This window comes from Ammospiza caudacuta, chromosome 5 (assembly GCF_027887145.1).
Source record: "Ammospiza caudacuta isolate bAmmCau1 chromosome 5, bAmmCau1.pri, whole genome shotgun sequence".
Lineage (NCBI taxonomy): Eukaryota > Metazoa > Chordata > Aves > Passeriformes > Passerellidae > Ammospiza > Ammospiza caudacuta.
The window spans coordinates 62,134,560-62,159,046 of record NC_080597.1 but is presented as its reverse complement, the minus strand read 5'-3'; the positions used below and the strand labels follow the sequence as shown (position 1 = coordinate 62,159,046).

Genomic DNA, 24,487 nt, shown 5'->3' with positions numbered 1-24,487 from the left:
CTTGTCAGTCCAGATTTCATTTTTGCTACATTAGTCATGCTGTATCTTGAATGGTTTAATCATAATTACTTATTCTTTCTCATACGAAACATTAGGTTAGTCTTAATTGCAGAATTATCATATTTTAACTTCAGTAAAGTTGCCTGTCTTAACAATTTGAGCCTTAGGATAAAAATAGTTACATAACAGTGGATATTTGCTGTAGAAAAGCAATGCCAGACTGTCAAGTGTGTCAACAAATTATACTGAAGCTAATTCAGCTAAAATTTGCTGTGGTGAAGATCAACAGAATTAAAAAAGTTGACCAAAACAAAATGATTTATGCTGGAAACATAAAATTGGAAGGTGGATTAACATTTATTTTATATAATGCCCATTTCTACAATCTTAGTGGGGAGAGAATTAGAAACAGAATAAATTTAGATTTTACTTACAGAAAGATGAAAATATCTAAAAGTATTTTAAGTAATTAATTGAATATCATAAAATTGAAAAAAAAATTTGAAAATTCAGAGCAGCCAAAGTTCAGGTATTCAGCAAAAGAAACTCAGTACCCAAAATTATACTCCAGAGGAATGATTGAGCTTATTTGAAGATTTGATCAAAGAAATTAGAAATTAAAAGGTGAATTTTTGATTGGAGGTTGGAGGTGATCAATAGACAGTATTTCTATAGCACTTTCCAAATCTGACTTTTCAGATAAAATCTTGTCAGTAAGCCAGGGCATTTTCTTGCTGTTTGGGTTCTCAGGAATTTTGTTCAGGTTATTTGTTATAGTTGGTGAAGATGCCCTATAAGAAACCTTAGAAAAATCCAAACCACACTATTCCTGAAGATATAAAGAACACACACAGCTAAAGAAGGACTCTTTGAATCAAAGAAAAACAAAAACTCTTGTTAAAGCCTCAGTGTAAATAAGCTGTTCTCATGTAATTAAACAGCTAAATCTTTCGTTTGGCAAGACACGGCTGTTTGTATAATCATTGGAGTAGGGTTCTGTGTGACTGTATCTTTAACTGGGAATGGTTCTTAATCACTGGAATTAATTCCACCTGATATTCAGATTGTGTATTTTAATACAGGTAAGGAGCTGATGTTTCCTCTTGACATGTAGTTCATCATCTGCTCTGGCTCTGGCCATAGTGAAGTCTCCCATCATGAAGTGGTGTGATAACAGCACGAGTGTAATGTAGGAACAGCATGATTTAACTGCATGAGTCAGCAGTGGACTGTTGGGGCTTTCCAAATCCGTACTGCAATTTTGCTCTCTCAACACAGTGTTAGAAAATAAATGGGGTAGCTTTAGGCTTGGAATGGTTCCAGTCACCATAAGTAGTCTGACTTTGTGCTTTGCTGGGGCTGCAAGGATGCTATTTCATACTTCAGTCCTATTTCAGTCTTGCCGAGTGTGTTATCATTTCCCTTGTGGCAACATGATCACTCACCAATAAGCAATACACTCTAGGTCATGAATGTGGAACTGCAATGAAATAATTTGCCATTTTATTACCTTTATTTACATTTACTTTTTAGAAAGAAATTACAATTATTTTGGATATTTTTAGCTGTTTGGATAGTTTTGGATATTTATTTTTGCCTTCATGTAGATTTTGAATACTCAGCAGTTTTTGTTAATATATCTACACAGGTGTCAGAGCTCTTCCAGTTGATGGGCTTGTTCATTTTACAGAAGGCTAACCAAAGCTTTTCCTAATTTTCAGGAAGACTGTAAATAGTGAAACTCCAACATATCAGAGGATAATGTTGTAATGAGTGGTTTTCTAGTGACCACAGTGTGTCCAGCTAACAATAGTAATGAGTTACTAATATTGTCTGCAAAAAGAGCTAGAAGTTCATTTTTCTTTATGGATTTTAATGGAAATCTTGTAACATGTAAGTGCTTCCTTTATGTGCGGCAATTTTTATCTATCTCAGAAGGCACAGTGGGAAGAAAATACTGTGATCAGGAAAATAATAAAGATATAGTTTTGATTACAAGTATTAAATACTGTCATCTTTACTTATTATCTCTAATAATTATTATTTGTCCATATTTACTTAGCCAGTTTTCTTACTATCAGTTAAGAAGAACAAATTAAACATTTTTTTCCCCCATGTAATTCTTAACAGCTTCATTTCTGTCTTTAATTCTGAAAAGTGAATCTACATTGATGATGCAAAAGTGCAACATAATAATTTGGTCTACTTTATTCTGTGGTCTGCTTTATTCTGTACACTTAAATAGCATTTAACAGAATCAACAAAAATATAATACAATGTCCTAAATAATTTTTTTTGTTAATCATCTTCAAGTGGAGGCTTCTTTAGTGGGAGTCAGTATGAGGCTATTCAGCATTTCCACTAACAAAATAGCTGATAATAGAAATCTGCAGATGACACAGGTTCGCCATTCTGACAAAGTGGGGAGCACAGAGCAGTTACATAAACGAATCCTGAATCACTTGTTCAGTTGAACTCTTCAGGTGAGCTGTATTTTGATACAGTCAAATGAAAAAAATCTGCAAATAAAGTAAATTAGAATAGGTCATACCTCCTGAGTGTGAGACTGTACTCTGTGACATGTGGCTTCAGAAGGGTGGGCGATGCCACCATCTCTCCTAATGAGCTCCCAGAATGATGCTGTGGCACATGGGAGTGACTGGATCCTTGAATTAATGAACCTAAGAGCTTGTTTTGCCTTTTGGTGGTTTTCTTTCTTTGTCAATATTGCATCCAGTTCTCATAGAGAGGGCTCAGAGAGCATAACTGAAGTATTTGACATACTTAATTTGTCAAAAAGAAAACCAAGAGGTGAATTGATTCATATATGAGAAATTTGATATAGAAAAAAACCCCAAGACATGAACTAATAATGAATTTCTATAACTCTTTTCCTGAAATTAAAAAAAAAAAACAACCACTAACCATATGTTTAGGTTTAGTTCCTGTTATCCACACAGGAGGTCAGACCAGGATAAGTAATGATCTCATCTATGACTCTAGAAACCAGCCCCAAATTTATGCTCTATACCTGTCAAGTAATACTCCCTCTGACATACATGGTTGCTAGCATGTGTAGGTACAAAAAGCTTCTGAAGCTCTCACAGTTGTTGAAACAGTTAGATAATGAACTGGCCTTAGAATATAATTTTGAATTGTCAGTCTAAAACATATATAATGTTTTTGTCTACAAATACCTTTAAACATTTTGGACTCTAGTAATTTTTAGTTATCATTACCAACTGAGAACACACAGTGTTAGAACCACATTGCAGGGGTGAATATGTCTAAAACTGTGATTCTCCATAAAACCTAGTTGCAGAGGAAAAGCACTATTTTGGTTTAAAAAGGTTCAATTGTTGAGTAATCACTGTTTTTTCCTTATTGTTTTTATTTTTTGTTATCGTATCCAATAACGTTATTTAACTCTAGAAGTAAGTTGATTTTGTTCTGCCTCTAAGTTGTGTCCTTCCTTGTCCTGGAAGGCAACATGAAGAAAAAAGAAATAGATGCATATTTTCTGTTCAGACCTCTGTGCCTCTAAGGATGCTGGGACTAAACTCCTTAGGGATTGAGCAGTGTGGTTTGGAGGCTGGGATGCAGAACTGGGGTCCCCTTCATCTGTACATGTTGGCAAGAGTTGTGTTTGGTCTGATTCCTGCTGCAGGAAAGGAAAGATGTGATGCTGGCTGTGTGTAATCTGAAGGGATTTCCAGTAAACCTGCTTTATGGCTTCTACTTCAGAGTGCTGCTGTTACTGTCCAAGTTTTAAATCAAATCTTCCACAGAATGAAAATCTGATTTTACTGTCCTGTAAGTTTCAAGAAAAAGCAATTTCTGATGCCTGTATCCTATATTTCTCTCACCAACCTATTTTTTAAAATTTATTTTCAGTAAATACCACAAAGGGATGTCTGCATTTTCCCCATTTCAATATAAAAAGGATTTTTCTTGAACAAAGGAAGAACTGTTCATCCTGAGCAATTTAAGTGACCTGCTAAACTAAATGCACTGGCAGGACTTCCATTTAGTTAGTAATTCACAGCTGTCACTGGAGACATCTCTCTACAAAGAAAACTGTTTTCTTTCCATGTTTATTTGTTCAGCAGAACCTGCTGCATAACAATGTCAATTATTGGCCTTATCAGTGTGTAACCCTGGAGAAGACTAAAATCACAGGAGCCTGTACACTTGACAACCAAACTCAATCAAAACTACTGATAAGAGAACAAAGAGAAACCAGAAGCTTTTGGAGTATGAGCTTAGTAATAGGATGAAGTCACATATGCTTTTCTTTGAGACAAGAAGATGGAAGAGGATTAATTTTCTTTCTTTCAATTTTCTGTTCTCTCCTATGGTTTCCTTAATGCTAGTGCATGTAGATTTTGCTGTCTTACAAGAAAATTGTCTCTTTGCAACTGCAAGACAGTAAAAATATCAAGAATTGAAATGCGTATTGTTTTTTCATCCTCGTAAACAAATCAGAATTAGATTTTTTCCAGAAATGTCATTATGGCAGATTTACTTTTACTGTTGTAGCCTCCTGGTTAGATCTTTCAGCTGCCTTAAAGAGTAAAATCTTTGCACAACTTCTTTGCTCTCTGTAGTGTTTTTTGCATTAGACATCCCTTTTCAAATATATGAAGAGCTCTCATTTATCCCATCTTAATTTGTTTTCTTCACAGTAGCATTTGCTTGCTGTTAGCTGAATGAATAGCAGTGGCTCCATCCAGTCCTTGGGAGCTGGTTCACTAAGGCTTTGTGTTAATTTTTTTTCCTTGCAATTCTCACACATCTTGCTTAGTTTCAGGCACTGATCCCCATAGGTCAGCAGGTTAAAAAGGGGCATCTGAAATCCTTAACAGCTGTTGTTCTCTACCACATCCTTTCTTAAATATTGCCACCCCTGAAAAAAGAGGACAGAGCACGGCACAGAACTGCTGTGGCAGTGCCAGCTCGCGGGCAAGCCCATTAAAGCAGCCCGAAATTGCAATACACCCCTGAAAGTTGTATTTCGTGTAGTTGATGCCTTTATTCTCTTGTGTGAGAAAAGGTCACATCTTCCAAGCTGTGCTATAGTGTCCTTTCTAGGAGATTATTGTGATAAATAGAGGAATTGCTCCTCTCATCTGCCTGCTAAAGAAGCAGAGACAGATGAGAGATGCGTTACTGTTGGTGACCAGCCCATCAAACATGTTATACTACACAATGCATCACTGAAATGTTTATCCATTAGAGCTGTTAGAATGGTTATTTGCCAGACCCTGAAACACTTCTTGGTCATGTTTATTTATTTAAACAAAATGACATTTTATTCACAAGGTATGGTTTTGTAAAAGAAATAATGTTGTCACAAATCCAGTTATCCAAAGAAAATGAATTTAGGTATAATGTTGGCCTTAAAACCTATTTGGTTTATGTGTGGTTTTGATTCTTTGGATAACCATTTCAGATAGGTTTTTTGGAGGCTTTTCTTTTAATCTCTGAAGGCCATAACTTTCTTCTTAATGTAATTGGAATTTTTATAAAACCAAATGGATGTAAGAATCCAACACCTGGGAGAAATACAGCAAAATATTACTCATATTCAGTTTATGCCATAGTAGTTGTCACATGCTGAAATAATTACTGTGAAAACAGTGTTTTTCTCTCCATTTTGATTCTCTCTGGCTTTAGTAATATTTCTCCTTACATAATGGGAAATTAAGGGCTTTGACCTATTTGATCTTTGATGACCATTCTAGAGCTGCTGTGCAATTGGTGGTTTTCAGAGTTCCTTGGCCAAATTGCTCTTTGGGTATCAATACCCAAAGAGACAATGACAGAGGCCACTGCTTTCAGTGTGCAGATTCTTTTAAAGTTTGAGTGTAAACTTGTTTATTTCCTTATGTGTGTGGTCCAGGATTACCAAGAGGAAGTCATGGCCTCAGAGTTTTTATGACTTTCGTCTTGGAAATCTTAAAAATGAGCAGTCTGAAAAGATTAACCCAGCCCATTGTCACCTACTGTACTGAAAAGACATTCAGTTCTCTCATGTTTGTCTGGAGGCTGTTCTTTTGTAGATAAATAAAGAAATGTGCTGGTTTTGCATTGGAGCCCTTCATTCAGCTTTAGATTTACAAACACATATTTTTCATGAAACTTGAGGCATTTGTAATCTTATATAGAAATTTAATCTCAAATTCTGGCTGGCTGAAGTTGAGTTGTAGATATCTGTTTTTATCAGTATAGTGATGTGTAAGAAAGGCAATTAAATATTATATAAAGAAAGTGTGATGGTATTTTAATTGTATTAGAAGTCCAGGGCCTTAGGATATTTGTATGTACCTTAGGGCTTCCAAGTACTCCATTTAGAGTTATTATTTTTCCGTGGTTCCAGTAATATATTGTTTTTAAAAATTTCATTTCTCTGGCACTTGCATGAGAATTATTTATTTGGGTTTCATGTAATTTCTTTAGAGTTATGTTAAACAACAGTAGACTGGGAAATGAAGAACTGACCTTAGCAGAGAGTATTAGAAGAATGTTGCTTGTTTAACCTTGTGAAGCAAACCTTGATAGAGAATATGATCATCTTCTAGAATGCCTTTAGATTGCTTTATATAAGGGATGAAGATTTAAGTCATAATGTAACTTTGCTGAAAGATCAAAAGTATATAAATTATTTCACTTTGATTTACAAACTATTAGATAAAGTGAAGCATCTGCTCTGTGAAATATCAGGGCATAAACAGCAGCATATATTTTCTAACGAAGCTTGATAAATTTATGTTCTTGTGTGGTACAGGAAGATTCATCCTGGTTTGGGATTTTTCTTGTCCCCAAAAAAACTGAAGGTGTCTTGAACACAATCTCAGTTATTAATTGTGTTTCTCATGTGGTATTTATTGGTTTAGTATATTTTAATTCTTTAGCTTATAGTGTAAAATTGTATTCCATTGTGTGAATTTGAATTGATGCTTCAGTCTGTTGTCTATGGATGCACTTTTGGAATTTCTCTCTGATTGAAGCATTCATGTTTTTTTTCTTAAGGCATCAAGGAATGTATAGAAATTTGAGAAGATGTTGTTGTTTTTTGTACATTGGGAAAACCTGTGCAGCTTGAGTGATCCCGTGTTGTGTTCTTGTGCCTGCGTGCTATGCTCACCAAGGAAGCTTAATTGATTTCTTAATTTGAACAGTGGCATTTTCCTCAGAGATGAAGGGATTTTCAGATTACTTCTTATTGATTTTTGTGAGGCTTCTCAAGTTAACTGGGAAATTTTCAGTTATCAGATGGGGCAGGTTGTTTCCTTGAACAGTGATATCTTCATGAAGGTCTCTTCCACTGGCAAGTCATTGGTTCTCTGTACTGCTGTCTTAGAGGTGCACAAATGCTTTATGGGCTTTGTCATGGCACGTGGGGAATGATTGTTATTCAGAACAATACACCAAAATGTGGCTTCATTTGGTGGTGATTGAGCAATGAAATTGGACTGGCCTTTCAGCCCTATATCCCCATGGATACTGACAATATTCCATTTGAGCTGTGTTTAGGACTACTTGTTTTACTTCTAAAATTACACTGGTTTAAGTAGGCTCTGCACTGTGACATATTTATTGGGTGTAAAAGTTACATATCTCAGGCAATACTACTGAAGTTATATAAAACAGGTAATTTTGCATCAGTCATCCTTAATATATGTTTTCTCTAAGACTAGATGAGATTTTACTCAGAACCATTTACAGCACTTTGTCAAAACATAAACATTACTTTTGGTTAGAAATACATACAATTTTAATGCACTTTTCTCCTGTGCTTCAGTTGGTATTTTATGATTTTCTTTCCTTTATTTTTGGCTGAGCTTTTAGCTATACATACTACAGTGTTAAAATCTAAGTCATTGTAGAGAAGGAAATGAAATATGTGTGAATTTGTAGCTGTAGAATTGTTCTACTTAAAATTCATTGCCAAATTATGGTCAGGAAAACCAAACCAAGAAGAGTGGTTAGCATATGGACTTTACGGAAAGATAGAATTGTAAATTTTCTCTTGGGATCTGCTATAGAAATATTTTGATCCTGCTTGACTACAGAAAAAAATAGATAGAGAGTAGTAACTTATTGGTAAGTCATTTCAGAAATTAAATTCTGCCATAATTGCTGCAGCCTTAATTGGTACAGTACATTCTGTGTTTGGAGGGATTTTCTTTGGATGTTCTTTTTATAGAATGACCACTGGTCTTCATGACTTTTTATATTCTGGATATTTGCATCTGTTCTCCTTTATTTGTTGTGTTTTGGATGGAACTAGTGGTAAATGACATACTTGGGCTTGTTATTATTTATTTGTTATGATTTGTATTTTGGTACATAAGAAGTACACATATCTCCAAATACCATCAATATAACAGTATTTTCTAAAACAATATGGCAAAAAATATAATCAGAGTGGTTTAGGACTGTTCTGTTCTGAGCTCTAGCAATTGGAACTGTCAGCTCTATTTCCTGGAGGCAAGTGTGAAGCTTCCTGAGATACTCAGTTTCCATTTGAGATATGTAAAATACAAGTTCTGTTTTCTCTAGTTTAAATGTGAGAAAGAAACCAGGACTGGTTTTGTTTGACTGTCCAATTTAAGTTTGAATTTAAATCAGTCTTCGAGTATCATAGAATCATAGAAGGTTTTGGGATGGAAGGGACCTTAAATCCTTTAGGTTCTGTGCCAATGCCTGCTTTGATTCTAACTCCTTAACCTTGTCTTACAAACTTGAGATGATAATGTGTGGATAGTAAGTTTAATTGAGAAAAAGGTCTAGCATTCAAATTTTATTCTTGTCTTAGGGATGGAGATTACTTGTGGGTTTGGTTTTTATTTTATAAGACTACCTGTAATACCAGCTGAGATGTGGTCCTTTAATGTATTTTTAAACCAATACTCTTGGAAATGAAGATGTAAATCTCTTCAGCTAAGTGAGCTGAAGCTAAGCACAGCTTCTCTGACAGAGTCCTTTAGAACCACGTATTTCATGATTAGTGATTAAGGTTGCTAATGACTTGTGTAAGAGATCCATACCAGATGAAACAGGATTTTAATTGCTAGTTTAGTGTGCTGAGTCCTGGAATCTTTTTCAGTAGTCATGAAAAGGAAAAGATGAAAAGGAAATGATAAAACCATCAACTTTTCATAAGCTTTCATTTTCAGGATGTTAAGGTGTGTTTCTGTGAAATTCTTATTAGGAATATGAAATTAATTATGAGAATAGCATACTTCTTTATGTTTTAATAAGATAATGGCAGACTGATCAGTTGAAATGAAGAATTAAAATGTATATTTGAACCAAAGAATATATATATTTATCTATATATATTTATACTGTATTTGAATCAAAGGATTAAAAAAATATATCCTTGTTGAGAGCCACTGTCCTTGAGATCCTGAATGTAAGCTGATAGCAGAAGAAATTAACCTTTAACATTTTTATATTTTTAAAAAATATTCATTTTAAGATGCAACAAGTCTGGTTGGAATTCTGAATATAATTTTTGTAGAGAAAAAAATTATTCCTACTGTTTTGAGTTCTGTGTGCCACAGTCTGTTGATTGACATGTCATGGTGTGTGAAAAAAGGTCACAATTAAGATGTATAAGACTGATTGAAACAATTAATATTAATTTCAAGGAATTCTTGGAGCATAATGTAAGTAATGCACAATAAAGGAATGTACAAGAAAAGATCAAATTTAGCATTGAATTTAGGAAGGTCAATGTTACAGTATTTCAGCAAATATTTGAGTTGGGGTTTTTTAACTTTTGTTTCTTTCATCTAAATTTTCATATTTCAGGTGAAAGTTTTTGAGTGAGACTGGTTTATTACTGGCCAAGAATATGTCTCCTAAATATTTCAGACTGTGTCAAGTGCAGACTTCAATGCTCCTACCACTTAGCATAGATAAACCAGTGTTGCCCCATCTTGTTCTTATCAAAGTTTTGGTTCATCCATAGTCTTTGAAGGAACCAGGAAGGCATTTTTGCATCCAGGATCCAAAAGGGACTGTTCTGTGCTACCTGAGCCATTGCTGCTGTGTGCTTTCCATGCTTAGGGAGCAGCACAGGCACTCAGCTGTACCACTGAAGGATCTGGTGTGATGGTGTTCACAGGGGTTTCAGGTGAAAGGAGAGACGAGAATGTTGACTCCATGTTCAGAAGGCTTGATTTATTATTTTATGATATATATATTACATTAAAACTGCACTAAAAGAATAGAAGGAAAAGTTCTCCTCAGAAGGCTGGCTAAGAATAGAAAAGAAAGAATGATAACAAAGGCAGCTGCCTCAGACCATTAATTACAAACATCCAAGATGGGCCAATCACCGATGCACCTGTTGCATTCCACAGCAGCAGATAACCATTGTTTACATTTTGTTCCTGAAGCCTCAGCTTCTCAGCAGGAAAAAATCCTAAAGAAAGGATTTTCATGAAAAGATGTCTGTGACAATCCGGGTCCGCTTATGCCTCTTAACCCATATCTGCAGCAAATATTTCTAAAGCTGCAGTAGGTGACCTATTCCTGCTATCTCTTTAATATTAGATTTTGAAATCTTAGCATTCTCAATTCCAGCTGGGCCCAAAAGGAAAGAAATGTTTTCTCTGAGTCCAAGACACAGGTAATTAATAAGAAGCACAGCACTCCAGAAATAGAGCTCATTATTTGCAACTCTGTGTAGCAGGTTAGGACATCTGGAGAAGGAAGAAGTGGCAGCAGCATAGGGAATATTGCTGAGCATATTGCAAGAAACAGCACTCAAGAAAGAAAAGAGAACTTGTCTCAGAGCTAGAGCTGAATTAATTTGGTGCACTATCATATCAACAGCAAGGGGCAGAGAGAAGGGAAAGTGGCACCGAGGCAGCTGAACAAGGTCACCCAGGCTCTGCAGAGTGTGCTGGACCTGTGCTTGCGTGTCACTGGGCACTGCAGTCACTGCTTTGATAGCAGGCTGGCAGGGGAGGATTTGTACTGAGCCTGGCTGAGTCCCAAAGCAGCAGGTATCCCTCATCCTAAAGATCTGGGAAGAGGATTAGAGGTTAACATGGCACAGCACGGTGCCAGCCTGGCTCCTGCAGCTCTTCCAGGGTGTGAGGCACATCTGTCTGTCTGCTCCCAGTGCAGGGAAGGGGGCTGAGGGGATCCCACACAGGGGATGCCCACTTGGCACTAGCCATCCTCTCCTTTCACAACTGGCAATCCCAAATGCAATCAAGTGGAAAAGAATGTTGTAAAGAAAACAGGAGTTAAATAATCCCTATATTAAGGATTTTTTTTGCCTGTTTAGTGGTTACATCTGGTTGCAAACACATGTATGAATCATCAGCTCTATCTCTAGTCCAACATTATGCAATTTCCTATAAAACCATAAAAAAATTTAGATTTATTTTAATACATGCATAAGGTTTATTTCTCTTTTCTATTAGCTGTGACTGTGTTCACATGGGTCTTAGGATGAGGGAAGAGACGACGATCTGACTCCATGTTTCAGAAGGCTTGATTTATTATTTTATTATATATATTACATTAAAACTATACTGAAAGAATAGAAGAAAAAAGGCTAGCTAAGAATAGAAAAAAAAGGAATGATAACAAAGGCTTGTGTCTTGGACTCTCTGTCTGAGCCCACTCACTGTGAGTGGCCATTAATCAGAAACAACCAAGATGGGCCAATCACAGATGCACCTGTTGCATTCCACAGCAGCAGATAACCATTGTTTACATTTTGTTCCTGAGGCCTCTCAGCTTCTCAGGAGAAAAAATCCTAAGGAAAGGATTCTTCATAAAACATGTCTGTGACAATTATCTAAAAAGATAAATGAGCCTTTTTTTTTCCCTGGCAATAACTGGTTTCCTCCTTAGGTTGTGTCAATAATTACTCTAAATAAATTTTTAGTAGAATTTTACTTCATTAGTTCTTTAAAAGTAGGTGCCATATTCTGGGATTTCAAGTACAGCTTTGGAATGTACAAATGAAGGGGCCATTTAATCAAATTGCCATCATAAATTTTTCAGTGTTTTATATGTGTTCATAATGTGTAAAACATACAGCTCTTATTAAAATTATAATTGTTAGCATTTTCTTATCAAATCATTGAAGATTATATATAAATTTAATTTATCTCTATGTTACTTATATACAAACCTAAAGCAGAATATTGTAAAGTTTATGATCACAAAGTATAGCAAGACTGTAGGTTCTGCCTATGAGTATAAAATAGAGGTGTGGCAGACCAGGAGTGCTCAGGCTGTAATTGCATTGCAGTTAACAGCAGGAAGGATTAACAACTCTCATAGAAAAGTACTGCATTTTAGGTGTGCCTTTATTTGTTAAATTAATAGATGGGTTCTCAGTTTTGACACTAAAAGCTAACTCTGTAATGTCCTCAGTATGTTCAAGTTTGATTTTAACCTTAGTTACTGCCATTTTATATTATCTAAAATGAAAACACTATTGCTGGTTTTTATGTCCCGTTAAGTTTCTTAAAACAAACAAACAAGCAAACAAAACAACCTTGCAATTGAACTTTGTCAATAATTCACACAGACAAAACCTCTGTATTTTCAAATTAAATATACTGCTTTGATTAGCACAGAAGATACCTTAGTGTTCTACTCATTAGAATAACATTTTTATGTTTTATAAACTATCAACATGTTTCCTGGAACTGCTTTTTATGTTCCTTCCTTCAAGATCCTCATATGGAGTCAGAGTAGGGGTGATAGTAAATAGGGTAACAACTACAGATAGCCATTGCCAAAAAACCAGTATTATTGGCCAATCTTATGCTAAAAATTTTATTTCTAACAGGATTATAGAGGACATCATACTGTAAGGAGATTTGGTAATGAACCAGATTCCAAAACACGATAAAATTTGCTTTCTTTGCTCTGGGTTTGGGATTTTTAAAAATTGTTTTAATATGCTGAGTTTTCATTGGGTTAAAATCTCAATGAGGAGAAAGAGGCTGATAACTTTGTAATAATTATTGTAAATGTATTTTGTGAAGTTTTATTAATATTCAGTTTTGATCTAGTCTACAAGGAGGAGACCTTGACCTTTTTGATTTTAGAGGAAACTGAGGAATAGAAGCTTTGGAAATCACCTTTTTTGAGCTGTCTGTCTGGTAGTCTGGTATTTTATTTTAGATATGTGTATTGGATCTTCTGGGATAACATTTTTTTCCCTCAAGAATAATTTTGTGTCTGACAACAGCCATTGCTTAACGGTAAGAGTATTGCTCTTGCTGTTGTGGTGTGTAAAACACAGACCTCATACTTTTACTCTTCATACATCCAGAGGGACTTTTATACCACAGCACTTCCAGCACGTTTATCACTGTCTTGTCTTGACTAAAAGGTGAAGACAGTAGTTCTAGAATACATGTAATTATCTTAGAAAAATGTAATTATCTTAGAAAAATTAGATTTTAAAAGTGCATTTACCTTAAAACTGCACTCTATATATCAACTTCTAAGTGTTTAAAAATACCTTATATATAGTAGCATGCTATGTATAAAGTGTTGTAGCATATTTTACAAATGCACATCTGTAATGTATCATGTAAATCCAAATGTAGTTAAAGTTGTGGAAATATGATGAGTGAAATTCTATAAAAAATAAGGTTTTTGTTTGGTAACAAAAATATTGAATTTCAAATGTACTGAAGAATTATTTCAGAATTGTGGGTTAAATAAGTCACTGTAAACCAGAAATCCCTTACAAAGGCTAGTATATAGTTTTCATTCAGATCTTTTGCCATACTTAAAAGTCAGTTTGATTTATAGGTCTTTAATTTATTCATAGTCTGACCCAGCAACTCTGCTGCACCAGCCCCCTATATCCTTTAATTACAAATGAAAAATACAAGCTTCTACTTGTCAGGAAACATACCTTTGTTTCTTGAAATGGTCCAAAGGGGTAAATGTTTAGCTTTTTTTTTTTTTTTTTTCACTTTGGAATTTCTTTTCTATTTAAGCCCAAGTCCTTTACAAAATAAAACACTGGCAAATTTCACTGTGGAAGGGAGCTCCTTAGTGCATGTTGTTGCTGCAAGCCAGGCTAGCATTGGAGCTTGAGCAGCCTGCTCAGGGTGTGCCAGGAGAGCTGTGAAAATCCCAGTGGACAGATTTGCAGTTTCCCTGGCAAGCTGCTCAAGCACCCTCATTGCAGAGGATTGTTTTGGTGTGACAAGTCAGCTCCCTGTGACAAGTTAGCTTCAGCTTGTTCCTATTGCCTCTTGGCACCTCTTTTCTTTCCAGCCCCCTCTGTGTGGAGCTGCTCTTAGTTGCTGCCTTAGCCTTCTCTTCTCCCTGCTAACAAATGCCATTTTCCTCACACTGTCCTGGGTAGCATCAGCTGCAGCCCCTAAATATAAGAGTAACACTGTGCCTAAAATCTCTTCCCTTTTTGTGCTTGATGAGGGGCAGGAGCAAATGCAAGTGGTACCTTGATATCCTCCTCTGCTTGGCTGGCAAGGAGGGAGGGAGGGAGGATGGAGATGCCTTTCCCTGGCGTGGCAGGAGAGGGCAGACACCACAGACGGAGCTGAAGCTGTGCTGGCAGGCTGGGCCTTGCAGATGGGCCCCAGTTCAAGGCATTAATACAGCTCCTCCTCTCAGTAAGAGTCCAGGAAAACAGGGCACTCTGTTTGCCAAATTCAAAGGACATAATTTTGAGCATATTTTTTGTTGGTAAAGCCAAAATATAAACAAACATTGGCCTGGGATTTTAGAAACCCCAGCTCTGATGATGATGATCAGGCTGCCCTGATTCTTCAGCCAGGTGTCATCACAATACCATTTAAATTAAGCAGAAAACAAAACTCTTCCAGGAATATTTTACAAAGATTGATTTTTAGACTCAGTTTTCATCCGAAATAGACCAGGCAATTTATCATCTACAAGTTTTTAATGGTAAATGTTAATTCACATTATGAGTCATCATATTTCAAAGAGTGCCTTGTAGTTTTATACTGTTGTGGATAAGAAAATGAATCTAAGAAGTTAGTATGCATGCCTTATTTGTACATGCTGCTTAGCTGTTTATCTGTTGGCAAAAAAATAATGATAATTAAAAATAAATTATTAAGCTTGAGTCACTTGTAGTAATTCTTGCTCTTTTTTTGGTTTTTTTAACTGTAAAATGCTGAATTGAGCAGTTTTAGACCAACTTGTCATTGTGGTCTTTTAAATATTAAGCAGTGTATTTGTACATTTCTTCACATCCAAAGACTTTGTTTGGGGGTTTTTGATAGTTTCTTTATAGCAGTTTCCTTATTTCCAAAGAATCCTCCATATGCAGCAATAAAGGCAGCATGATTTTCTTTAGCAGTCAAAGAAAAATAAAATTTTCCAATTTAAAGAAAATAACATTTTCTTTAGTGAGGCTTTTGCCAACTTTATTTTTAAAAATATGTAAGCTTTATTTCTATCTGAGCAAGTTTTGAAGCTCTGTCATAGATCACAGGAAGATAAGCTTTATCTTTAGATGATCATGCAAGTAGTATGTCTTTGGCCAGTTATTTTACATGGATTTGTAACAAATATTCACTAGTCAGTATCAGTCTTAGACTTTGGTTTCTCCCCTGGTAACAGTGGCAAAATCCCCACTCAAACAGAAGTGGACTTGGAGACAGTTAATGCATTAATCTGTCATTTAATTCAGATGAAAACTATTATCAAATTTGAAATTAATGGTTGAAGTATTAAACTAGTTCATCACTAACAGTCCTATTTCAGATTTGAGCTATAGGTTAGATTTCATATAGCATGGATGTTGTGGTATATATATATTGATATAGTCTTTGGATGTTCCAAAGCCCAAAGAAAACCAAAACTCTGCTCCAGCAATGTGAATCATTTGCACCAGTAGTCTGACCCAGAAAAGTCTTGAGATTGCAAAGAGTAAAAGAGGTAATTTCACAAAACTCACTGAATTAATTGCTGTGTCTTAGGGCTGCTTGAAAGTTTTCTAAAAGGAGAAAAGAACTTTCATGGAAGAAGGCATTTATGATCCCTCCACACAACCTTCCTACACTCTACTGCTAATTAATTAATTACAATTATCAACATAACTGTCAAATAAGTACATTGAAATTTTTTAGAAGAGTGGGATTTTGACAATTGTACAATACTTTATTAAAAATGTGTTCTCTCAAGTGTAATAGAGACATTCTCATGCTAACTCTGTTGTATTACTACTTAGTATTCATAATTAAATATACAGTACTGCTCAACTTCTATCCTTTCTCTTTTCATATTACAAGAACCAGTATAGCAAGACTGTGAAATAGATGAAGTCAAAATAATTTTCTCACAAACACAAAGAAATAATTTAATGTTAATTCTGCTCCTGACTTTTCTTAAAATCAGTGAATCCTTGTTAAGGGCTTCTACAGCCATCTTCTATGAAAGAAGGTGCTTAAAAGGGAGCAGGGGGAGCAAGGAAAATATGATTCTTATGAAGAAGAATAATTTCCCTGGGTACTTATACATGCTACTGCAGGATTCTGATTTATAACAAGATAATGGCTGTGGTTTTAATTGCATTCCAGTTCACTTATTCCTGATCTTCAGAATAAACCTGAACAGATGTACTCACATAAAAATATACTTATACACATCCTCACAAATACATATGCATGTATACAGATGTGCACAAATTGTCTGCATTTTTTCTGCAAAACTAGAGCACCTAGAAGATACAAGCAGGCTTAACAACTTCACTTATTCCTAAGATTACCTTATACCTCCCATCGTAAAAGTCCGTGTTTATTTTGTTGTGACTCATACAAAACTTCTCTTTTGCTGTTTTGCCACAGTTTATCAACACAATTAAAGCAGACAGGTGATCTGCTCTATGAAAATTTTCAAACATGAACTTAAAATTTGGCCTAGGGTGGCTTTTGCATCACATTTGAGGGTTTCTGACCTTAGGGGTCACCAGAATTTTTTCTTTAAAGAGCAAACTAACTTCCAGAGTTTAGTCAAATTAGGAGCCTTATAAAAATTGTCATTCGCGTGAATTGTCAGGAGACAATTTGTGGTAGCTGATCCTCCAAAGAGTCCTCTCAGAGCTGGCAGGTCTCAGCCTACAGATGAGGATTTGAGGCTTTGTGCTGCTGAGGATCATGGTGGATTCTGATGCATTTTCATCAGAACTGAACAGGGGGGCACTGTGTGCCAGTGAGCTTCTTGTTACCTCTGTTCCTGGGCTTAGGCTTCTTGGAAGTGAATTTCACCTAAACCTAAAATGAGAGAGAGGAAAAGCTACCCACAGGAAAATGTTTTGGGATCAGAAACCAGCAGGGAGTGGGAAACCTGGGCTAAGAATTGAGGTGGGAATTGACTGCAACTGACTGAATTAATAATTTATTTCGTAATTCTTCATGTATAAGTAGTGAAGTAGTTTATCTTTGCATTGATGTGAGAGAATCCCAGGCTTAGCAATTATCCATAATTTTGAAAATTTATCCAGTTGTATAACTTCATGCCCTGGAGCACAAAAAATAATTTGGTAGGCAGCAACACAGATTGTTTTTCTCAAAAAAAATTATCTATCAAATGACCATATTTCAGCTACAATTAATAGCAGGTTTCTGAACTGAAAGGTTGAATAGCAAATATCTATGTAAAAATCCCTAAACCTAATTGGATCTCAGATTTGTTTAGGATGCAGAGGTGGTACATGAGTGGTTGCTTATAAATGGTCATTGTATAAGTAATATATAGTTATTACACTGCTATTTGAAAAAATATATTTACTTCTTTTTTTTTTTTTCCCTTTTCAATTAGGAGTTACTGATATTTTTACAGAATTTGCCCACAGTACATTGGGGAAATGAAGACATCAGTGTGCTCCTAGCAGAGGCCTACAGACTGAAGTTTGCATTTGCGGACGCCCCCAATCATTACAAGAAGTGAATATAAAGAGACAGAAATCATTAGAAGCAACGTGTTCTGCAGTATTATGGCATCTGTTGTTCTGGTTATGCTTTCAGCTCCTTGCTCTTTCATTTGAAGTAAGATGACCATTAAAATTCTGTTGGAATTTGCAGAATGAGAACAGAATACCAAAGAAGTGGACAAAGGAGGATATCGAGCACCGAATGAACTTAAAAGTGAATTTTTTTGCTCAGGATGAAAAATGAGTTCAGAAGTCTTGTTATTTTCTTCTTTTTTCCCCTTGTCTAAATAGAATAGTTGTCTCTCTTATTTATATGGAGCAATTTTTCAATTGTACTTTAGACTTAAAACTACTTACGGAATTATTTTGTCATTACTTCGGTGTCACCTGCCATGAATTTATCAGCCAGATTTGGTTGGTGAAATCTACTTTGAGTGGCGAAAAAGAACTTCTCCTTGGTCATACAGACCACATGAGACAGCAAGGCCTGTGTTTTGGGGTCTGGTTATAGCTCAAAAGACACTGATATTAGCACACCATCTGTTGTTTTCCCATGGAATTAGGTTAGATTACTTCTATAATATAAGAATATAGAAGGTTGTAATGGAAATTGGTGGCATTTTTCTAAACATTATTCAGTCTTGAAGGATGCTATAGAAGCTTTTTAGCCATAAAAAGGAGTTTTCAGCTTTAAGTAACTCATCTATTTCAGTTTTATTTATTTCAGTTTTAAAGCTGAAAACTCATCTATTACACTGAAATAAGTCCCTCTCAATATATTCTGGAGTGCTTTAAAATAGTGAAATAAACAGAAGGCATGGTCTTGTCAAAGTAATTAAAGTTTCTCTTTTAAGGCCTTGCAATTTTTCAGCATGAAATTTCACTTTTAAGAAATGTATTAAGAAGCTTGGTTTACTAAGCAAGATATATTTTTATCTCAGTTGTTGCCTTATTCTCCATTTCTAGCGATTAGAAAAGGAAAATTAATATATCTTTCCAAAGCTTTTTTGTTAAATAATTTAATACCCTTTTCCTGATTATTCAGAGGAAGAGAGCTAGCTCCCAACAACAATAGCAGTAACTGTATACTCAGATTGCTCATGGGTCATTAGCAGAACAAAAATGCTCTATGAGTTTATAGACTAAAATTAATGTTTCTTCATATAACCATGGAATACTGAATAATTTCTTAAAACTTACGTAATTCAAGTGCACTGTTTTCTTTCAAGAAATATTTTCTGGTAAGAAATATAAGTTTGCTCTGTTGGATGTAAATAACTCATAACTCATATTAATTTGTGCCTACCATACGCATGCAGGTTATGAAGGGTGGGAGTTGCAATAAGCAATACACTTAAAAGTTCAGACTTCCTATTCCTCAGTTTGGTTCTTGAGTGGCACAGCGTTGCACAGAAAGTGTAGTGCACTTTTAAGTTTGGGAAATAAAAAACCTTCGAGAGATTTTCTCTTATGACTTGTTATTGAAAGATTATTTTCAACTTCTTAAAAATATGTAGATACATATTTTGAAGAGAGCTTTCTAAATGTATTAGTTACATTACTTGCTTTAGGGGCCTTAGTTCTTTACACAGACTTCATAATAATTAGGTGTTTCAGGGTAAATAAAGTAAAATACATTTTTACCACCACATTATTATGAGACCATCTATATTTTAAAAGTATATGAAATCTTTGGTAGAAGATAAAAAGAGAATTATTTCAAAAACCTGGTTTGGCAACTGGGATGCATTTGTTTTCCACTGGTGTCAGCTGGGTGTTTCAGGTGTGATGGATACAGGGTCAGGCCTCCCAGGTGGCTGCATTTGTGCCTGGAATGTGTAGTGGATCTGCGCTTCTCACATGTCTGTGTACTGCTTTCTGTAACCTCAGTTTGTGGTCTAATGTATCAGAATTTATGTTTACAAGGAATGTCATATTGTGCCTAACAGTGTCTACCAATAACAGAATAAAAGAAACATGAAATCCATGACCATTTGCTTTAAACTTGGTATCTGCAATCATTTGGTAATAGAAATGCATATTATTGTAACGAGAGAAGACAACACAGCATTAACTGGTGTAAGATTTTCTATAATTAACTTTTTTCTATTAAGACATTATTTAGGTAGTTACATGTAACATGGAAAAGTGACCCAAAGTTGTCTGCTGCGTCAGATGCTCCTGCACAACATTTTTGGGACTGGATATATAAAATTCCCTTCATTGGGTCCACATTAGTTGTCTGTCATGTCTTCCAAATTCAACAGGTACCTCTCACTTCCCTTGGAAGGAAGTATTACCATTAGAGGTCACATTTACTATTGTGTCTGTGTCAGAAGTTGAATATTGTACTTGAGCACATTGCTTTTTAAGGATAGTGGGAAGTTTCCTAATATAATACCAATGTTTATTTATGTAGATATAGAATTTTTTGGAAAATATGATATAGATATATAAATAACATTTATATATCTATGCAGATAGGAGTAGTTCTCAGTAAATAGAAGGCCAACATTTATGTAAAATTTCAAATTTTTATCAAAAGCCCACACATTTAACAATTTTACATCTCAGGTAAAATGTCATTCCAAAAAAAAATATTGCATAGAAAAGGAAATAGCATTATCATGGTTACATCCCATGTACTTAGTTTTCTCAAAATTCAAGATTCTGAATATGATAAAATTCCTTTGTAGTATGTATTTTCTTATGAAGGAGGCATCTTGACATGTCACTAGTGAAACCAGGCAGTCATTTCCTAGAACTCATGTGAAATATTTAAATTGCAGTGTCTGAAATGTGTGTTAAATAATTTCTGTAATAAAAGTTTAAACTAGAATGTACAATATAAAAAAGATTTATGACTACAGAATTTGAAAAATGTAAATAATAAATTAGTTAACTGTGTAAATACAGTACATGAGTAAGATAGAAATGTAAGTTGAAATCTTAGGTAACTCTGTAATATGCTATAAACATTTAGTTTCATTATTATTTGGCGCAGTTCCGTATGGAAAGGCCAGTTAATTTTTTTTCATTTCTTAACTACAGAATAGAACTATCTGAAGTTCCATTGTATGCTTCTGACGAACATTACCCCTGAGGCACTGGTTAAAACTGTAAAACTGGTGAAAGATGAGGAAATAAACACATATTTATGAAGTGCTACATAGAGTGGAAAGCTTGTGTTTATTTTTTTTTTTTTGAACACATTGCACCCTACGCCAGAGCATGGGTTTGGTGTGTTTCTGTTTTACAGCCTCAAAAGCCTTTATCACAAGAGGAGATGGGTTAACAGAACCTCAGTTCCCAGTTACATTTCTGCCACTCTATGCCCAGGTACCTTGAAGGTTCTGCAAGTTGGTCATACAGGCAAGTTCCAAGGGTGTGTCTGTGCATAGGTCATGTACATAGAGGGTATGGAGCATTTTCTGGAAGATGGATTTGACACCACAGCAGAATTAAACTGAAGGTGAAGCAAATCAGGGCAAGGCACACAGAGGAAGCACAGAATTCTGTATGGCTCTGGGAGTAAAGGAGAAGGGGAAACTTCAGCTCATAGTGAGGAAACAATAAACACCTGATAGGGTCAATAAGATCTGAAAATTAAGATGATTTAGGCAGATTAACTATCAAAGAGAGATATCATATATGTAGCTCAAGTCCCTTATGTCAAGAAAGTTACTGGGAGACTTCCAATAATCCTGTGTATCTGGTGAGAAAATATACAGAGAAGGCAAGGACAGTAACTTCTGTCTTTCAAACTCCCCACCACATTCAGGGGTGTGGAGACAGGGATGCAGAGGCAGTCTGTCTGTTATGGGCCTGAATGACAATGGATTGTAATTATGCTGGTTTCTCACCTTCAGTAAAGCTTGTGTTTCTTTATCTGCTATAATCCTCTAAAGATCCTGCATAAAATCAGCAATGGGAGGTCTTTCAAATTGCTTTTTCAAAAGCAGAAGAGATCAAGAAGGTAGAGTAAAGGCCCAGAGGGTCACAAGTATGTGCTGGTATTTGTTTGTTGATTTTTCTTGTGCAAAAGGAGTCATGGAAAAGTGTCTGGGCAGATGGAGGACTTTCCATGGATATAAATGTGAAGTACAACAGAAGGGACTTTCTGTAAATCTGATCTGTACTTCAGGTCAGTTCCTCCTTGAAAACAGAGTGGAGATAAGTACTTTGTAACACATTAAATTCTTTGGAGATTGGAGGAGGATGTGAGGTGGAAAGGCTCCCAGTCCAGCAATCACTCAGGCAGAATTCTGTGCCATGGGAAAGAACTGCAGCTCGAGTGCTTCTTATCACTGTGTGATAGGGAGTCAAGTTCCTGAGCAATTTAATTCCAGATCATTTGCATTTTTATAAGTTAAAGCTAAAATCTTGCATCCCATCTAATTCCTTAAGCTTAGTGTGTAGCTGAGACAGCATGAGAGAAAATAATTAAATTGCTGTGGCACTGTATCAGAGACTCTTTTAATGCTTCAAATTCTTCTGTGTGGAGCCCACAGGACAGTCAATGCCTGTGCCAGAAATGAGAGGCTAAGAGATGTGATGCTAGAGAAAGTCTCTCAGAGACAGGTGCTCTGAAAATTGGGCTTTTTCTGGCCACAAGAATTTCCTACAATTTCCTACAAGCTTCCAAAGCTTCTCCAAAGGAGAATTAATGTGCACAGTAAATGGTTGAACTGGGCTCCATGTTTGTTCTTGTAATCAAGCTTCCACATCAGAGAAAATTAAAGTCTGAAATTGCAACCAATATGGACAGAAGTGCTCAGTCTTTGTTATCAAATAAATCAAGATTTAGTATACTTCTCTAATTTTCCTGTTATGTATCCTTCAGAACTAAGATTTCATTTCTGTGAGATCTGGATTTGGGGGTACTTTACTCCAGAACTTTTTTCAGAAATTTCTTATCCAACCATCCCTTATTTGTGCCTTCTCAGAAATCCTCCTCATGGGAAGAACATTCTGAAATTTACAGCAGTAGAAGAAAAAAACAACAAAACCTTCAGGGAGAATAGAGGAGTTTTATTCCCAATAATTTCTGATTTCCAGAAAGGAGAAAATGTGCCTCTTGGGGTATTTAGGCCACTTCATCCTTAAATTAAGGATGCAATCTCTCACACAGAGTTTTTTTTGAAATTCAGCTTATGTATTTTCATATATATTTCCATCTTCCTCCAGAAAGATCTGAGATTTCCAGTGAACAGTTCCTGCTACCAGCCCATTTCATCAATTCTGTTCACTCTTTTAGCAGCAGCAGAAATACAAAATATGTATCTGTCATGACAGCTCACAGGAGGCAATGAGATACCCAGGCTTATCAATAGTTAGATGTCTATCTCACTCATAAAATCCCATTCAAACAGCAAAGAGACTTGGTAATTTTTCATCTCATGTCATCAAAAAAGAAGTCTGTAGCTCCCGCTCAAAGCTGTGTTTGTAGAAGCACTTTCAGACTGTAGCTAACAATAAACTATATATCTGGAAAAAGAAATTTAGTCCTATACTTATGTGATCAAGTAAAAACTTTTCCTAAGACATCAGCAAGTATTTGCTGCAACTGTATAGAATGAATTGCCTCATGCAAATAAATAATTCAGCCTTTGCATGCAGAAATGAATAAAGTTGGCATATCAGTAAAGAAAATTTTCAGTTATATTTTTCCCCAGATATTTTACTATTATATTGCATCAGTGAAAAATTCTTTATAAATTTTAAAAAGGAGTACTTTTCTCTCCATCACTGTCATCAAATAAAGGGCATCAGACTTCTTCACATTCAGGTGAAGCAGCCATCACATTCTCAGTAAAGAATCTTTATGTGAATGTTTTGATAGTAAGGGCCAGTCTGTTGCATGTGCAGTCATCCTCTGGGCTATAATAGCTAATCCAGATAATGCAAATCACACTGGATAATAATGTCTCTGTTATCTGTGAAAGGAATAAGGAAAAGTCCATCTTTCTTCATCCAAGGACACCTCTTCAGTTTTGGAAAGTTGTATTCATTATGTAAATGCTCTGAAAACAATATGTTTTATATACATATGCATATATAATATTATTCAATTTTCATAGCAATTTAAGTTAAATTGATACTTGTAGCCAGCAAAGGATTCTCAAATCCAACAAGCATTCCCCACAAAATGAAGTAATCACAAAATATTTGTCTTGACAGGGGTATGTCAATGGACAAAAGATTTAGTGTTGGATAAGTAGTAACTTTGCTTATTTATGGAAGTTACTCTCTCCCCAGTATGTCAGAAATGGAGAGACATCTACATTTGAGTTTCAGTCACATTCCTTTCATAGCCAGGAGAGAGAATCAGGTCTTTATTTCCAAACCACAGAATCTTCTGACTTGGAAGGGACCCACAAGGCTCTTGAAGTCCTGCTCTTAACATGAATTACCTGTTCAGGACTGACCCCCCAGCCTTGGTGTTATTTGCACCAGGCCCCAGCTGAGCTGAGCTCAGGCCCTTCAAGGTGCCCCCACCCCTGCCTGTGAGTGCAGCCCTGCCTGGGCCAAGTGCCAGAGCCTGGGGAGAACTGA

At 35.7% G+C, this 24,487-nt stretch overlaps 1 protein-coding gene across 1 annotated transcript in view; it reads left to right on the top strand.

Moving 5' to 3' along the window:
* The window catches only part of TBC1D22A (TBC1 domain family member 22A), a 140,993-nt gene extending 119,901 nt beyond the window's left edge, over positions 1 to 21,092 (top strand). The window contains exon 13 of the mRNA XM_058804668.1: positions 17,821 to 21,092. Within this exon, the coding sequence (XP_058660651.1) occupies positions 17,821 to 17,949 (129 nt within the window). The 3' untranslated portion in view covers positions 17,950 to 21,092. The remainder of the gene's footprint in view (positions 1 to 17,820) is intronic.
* The last annotated feature ends 3,395 nt before the right edge of the window (positions 21,093 to 24,487 follow it).